This window comes from Nerophis lumbriciformis, linkage group LG14 (assembly GCF_033978685.3).
Source record: "Nerophis lumbriciformis linkage group LG14, RoL_Nlum_v2.1, whole genome shotgun sequence".
Taxonomy (NCBI): Eukaryota; Metazoa; Chordata; class Actinopteri; order Syngnathiformes; family Syngnathidae; genus Nerophis; species Nerophis lumbriciformis.
Window position 1 is genome coordinate 11,469,177 of NC_084561.2, and position 4,647 is coordinate 11,473,823.

A 4,647-nucleotide genomic window follows, 5' to 3' on the forward strand; every position below is an offset into this window, starting at 1 on the left:
GCCCTGCGATGTCCAGGGTGTACACCGCCTTCCGCCCGATTGTAGCTGAGATAGGCTCCAGCGCCCCCCGCGACCCCAAAGGGAATAAGCGGTAGGAAATGGATGGATGGATGATTACGAGATAAGGAGATAAAGTCTGTATGAGATTAAAAAAAAACTTCCAAATCTCTTTGTTAAGAAACAATTACAAGGGAGCAGGGCGTTGTGCATGTTGATTGATTGAGACTTTTATTAGTAGGTTGCACAGTGAAGTACATATTCCGTACAATTGACCACTGAATGGTAACACCCGTTAACACATGTTATTTACAACAATGCCCTAACTGGAGTATTTGATTATTTTTTTCTTTCAAAAAGTATGTTAAACGTTTGAGTTTTTCAATCAAAAAAATGCTTATTCTATTTTTAAAAGTGCATAACTGTTGCTTTATCACACGTACCTACTCGGAATTGACAGTTATTCGTGAAACCGGAAGTGACGACACCGTTGAACTATTTCTTTTTTTACAATCGGTAATTCATAACAATTTATTATCAGAAATACAGTTATGATAGTTTTTCTTTTCACATTTACTACAAAAGGACGAGTTTATAATCGGTATATGTTTACTTTTTATTCGTGACGACTGCGGAACATGTGTTTGACCTCTTTACCCAGGATGCACTTGGCTCTTGCCATCTTGTCTAGTAGGAGAGCGGCAGGCAGGCAGACAGTCAGGCAGGCAGCGGCTAGTTAGCGAGCTAGCCTAGCAACCCTTCAGCTTTCCCGGTGGCTGTCAGCGAGCAGCCGCAAGTCACTTCTCCTGACGCCATTCTTGCTGCTGGATTTACGCTTTCTACTCCAACGTCCGTGGGGAATATTTCCATTATGAGTCCACACCTGTTGGTATTGGGACAGGCGTAACTAGCTCACTTGAGCTAACTCGGCTAGTCGGCATATATAGAGAAGAGAGACGTGGGCCTGTTTCACGCTGTAAAGTACCGGAGGACGGACAACTCTTTTTTTTTTTTTTTTTTTTTTTGCCCACTCTCTGGGACACAAGGGCGGCTGTGCGAGCGTCGGGAAGCCCCCGGCGGAGGAGTGCGGTGACCGGTCACCAGGCAGTAGTTTGGACCGTGCTTGGGACTTTTTTTTTCTCCCTCCGGCTGGACTGAGAAGAAGAGGCGACCGGTATGGGAAAGTTGTGTGGTGGTACGTTTCTGTGTCTTATTACCCTGTCGTGAATCTGTCACTCAGACGAGCGTTTTCACCCCGGGGGAGGATCGCTGACTCGACGCAGCTCGCCGACATGTCGAAAATGCCGGCGAAAAAGAAGAGTTGTTTCCAGATCACGAGTGTTACTCAGGCGCAGGTGGCGGCCAGCAACGCCATGGACGATACCGAGAGTCTGGAGGACCCGGACGAGTCCCGGACGGAAGACGTGGCCTCGGAAATATTCGACGTGTCACGGACCGACCTCGGCGTGTGCGATGGGAGCTCGTCCGAGGAAACCTTAAACAACGTGGGGGAGACCCAGGAGGTCCCTTTGACAGCTCCTGTCAACGGTGGTCTCCCTTTCAATAAAACCGGGCATCATCCGGGGAGTGTTCCGGTGCCGGTGAGTACCTGCAGCTCCCGCTTCAGAGTCATCAAACTAGACCATGGTACCGGCGAGCCCTTCCGACGGGGTCGATGGACTTGCACCGAGTTCCATGACAAAGACACTGATTCAAATAGTAATCGGACTGTGGATCGGACCCCGGATCACTGCATAGACAGAGACAGTGGGCTCGGGACCACCAGTAACACCGTGGTCCCGACCAGCGCGTCTTCCTCACAGGCTTTGGAGAATGCCGTTGACACGCATCTCGTCCATTCCGGTGAGACTCCGCAGCAAGGCTACAACTTGGTACCCCGGATCGGGAGCGGAGCGAGTGCCTTCCAGCCCACGTCAAAGCAAACGCAGCACGCTCAGGTCAATATGCAACCTGCTGCTCCCCAAACCTTTCTCTCGAATCACCTCAACGGCGTGCACCAAGGTGCAGTGCAGTCTCCCGGCACACAAGTCCCGCAGTATGTTTATTCAAACCATCACGCAGGCCAGCCAGATCGCCAACAGCACTTTGGTTCGAGCAACCTTCCCTTAAATCTGAACTCATCCAGCCAGAGCCCCTCGCCTCTTAACATGCCTCCCCACGGGCTCTGTGGGGAGGCACAGGGCGTCCTGCTGCACATGGTTTCGGCGAACTGTCAGCAGCTGCCACTAAACCAGGCGCAACCGTCGGGAGGGTTAAGCGTTGCGCCAACGTGTTCTGTCCCCACCGGCCACAGCGTTGTTCATAATGTGCCTGTCACAGTGCCCAGCACCACCAACACCCCTTCTGGCGGGGCAAGTGCCAGCGGAATTAATCAGTCCCAGGGGGCCCACGCGGGCTCCAGCACAGGCCTTCTCTCCGGATTCAGTAACCATGCAGAAGATGCTCTGCCGAAATTCGAAGTGCTACCTCAGCCCTGTGCCAGTCTGGTGCCGGCGAAAAATGTCATGAGGCCTTTCATCACAGAGGGTCTCGGCCTGCCCAGTCCTGCTGTCAACAGTCTGTTTGGCATCCATATAACCATGGATGGGGATGAAGACAGGTAAGATACTGCATTGTTAAATGACGTGTTGTTACTGTTTGGAGAATAAGGTACAAGAGCAAAGAATTGTTTGTGTTGGGGACTTTTGGGTTTGCCCTGTTTTCTGCTGTACGCACACCTTTTCACCACCATGGCAGCGCTGGGCTATCTTTGAAGAGTCATAAAACATAACAAGATTTTTGTAGCACTGTTGTGTGAGACGGGCGCCAGTGAAGAATGGCAGTGGACTACAGAAAATTTCAGCATTTGACCTTTTAAAGGGGAACTGCACTTATTTTTGGAATGTTGCCTTATCTTTCACAATCCCTATGTGTGACAAGAACACGTATGTTTTTTTTTTTTTTTTTAAATACATTCGAAGTCGTTAAATACGGCAAGTACAAGGTGCTTAACAATGCAGCTAATGGGAGTACTTTTATTGCGCCCATAAAGCTCTCTAAAAACATAAAAAAAACCGCCAACAATACTCCATTTATGTCTCATGACCTGAATAATAATATATATTAAAGTTAAAAGTTAAAGTACCAATGATTGTCACACACACACTAGGTGTGGCAAAATTATTCTCTGCATTTGACCCATCACCCTTGATCACCCCCTGGGAGGTGAGGGGAGCAGTGAGCAGCAGCGTTGGCCGTGCCCGGGAATCGTTTTTGGTGATTTAACCCCCAATAACAACCCTTGATGCTGAGTGTCAAGCAGGGAGGCAATGGGTCCCATTTTTATAGTCTTTGGCTGGGGTTTGAACTCACAACCTACCAATCAGGGGACACACACAGACAAAACCTGCTTGGCACTCAGCATCAAGGGTTGGAATCGGGGGTTAAACCGCCAAAATGATTCCCGAGCGCGGCCACCGCTGCTTCTCACTGCTCCCCTCACCTCCCAGGGGGTGAAACAAGGGGATGGGTCAAATGCAGAGGGTAATTTCACCACACCTAGTGTGTGTGTGACAATCAGTGGTACTTTAACTTTTAACTTTATATTGAGCGAGTGAGCTGGTGCATCGCCTCTGAGCGGGTGAAAGCTAATTATAGATCATAAATCATGCCTCTCACTTGGATAGTAGAAGGATGTAGACATAAAACGAGATGTGGGCCAACTTTGATATGCATGTTAGACCCAAAGCTCACGAGAAAGACACAAAAAATGCTCGTTTGTGGGCATCTTTTTTTTTTAATTAACTCTGGTTGGATTATGATCTAAATCATCATCTAAATGGGAACACTGTGGAATTAATACGCTGCCCTATGCTTAGAATTAGCAAAATACTTAAATATTACATGTTATGAATATGCCTGTTACTACATTACATATACAGCATACTTACAGCATGTATATAAAACGTTGATTTTTTTAGAGTGATTTATAGGCGGAATAAAGTGACTTCCATTAGCTCTGTTGTTGGCTGACTTTTGCTAACATTTATTTACGAGTTAGAATGCATAAAAAAAGAAAAATGCGTGCTTGTCTCTTTTAAGGATTGTGAATGAAAGGGGAAAAAAACCAACCCAAAAATGCAGTTCCCCTATAAAGGTTCAAAACACTGCACGATAAGACGCCCTCACAAAGAACTATTGAAGGTGTAGACAAGCCGCGTTATGGCAGCAGCGTGTAGGTGGCTGAGGATTGTTTTTTCCCTAGTGTCAACGAGAGACGGTAGTCTACCCTTCCGGCTCTGACACCTCGTGAATGTACAGTTTCACATACATACAGCAGCTATTTATAGGGCCCTGCCACATGGCTCTCATACAGATTGAACTGAAATGTTGCCACATTTTATCATTCTAAAGTAGAAAAGTGCTGAAAAAAGAATGTTGTTGCCAAGAGTGACCTAGTTGGGAAGTTTTAACCACGCACACACTTTTTTAAGTGCTGGGTTAACCAATGTTCTGTTCTTCAGTACTTAATCAAATAGTACTGCCAGAGGAGGAAATGGAAGAAGGTGTTTTCAGAAGTTGAGGTCTGTTCAATGTTGTCGACCACTGTCCCAGATGCTGGTTAATCTTTCTTTCTTTACGAGCATACTT

General features: G+C 47.2%; 1 protein-coding gene across 1 annotated transcript in view; it reads left to right on the forward strand.

Annotated features, from left to right (window-relative positions):
* Positions 1–577: 577 nt before the first annotated feature.
* tsc22d2 (TSC22 domain family 2) overlaps positions 578–4,647 on the forward strand; it is a 55,084-nt gene continuing 51,014 nt past the window's right edge. Inside the window, exons 1-2 of the mRNA XM_061976043.2 lie at positions 578–1,171; positions 1,238–2,617. Of these exons, the coding sequence (XP_061832027.1) occupies positions 1,290–2,617 (1,328 nt within the window). The 5' untranslated portion in view covers positions 578–1,171; positions 1,238–1,289. The remainder of the gene's footprint in view (positions 1,172–1,237; positions 2,618–4,647) is intronic.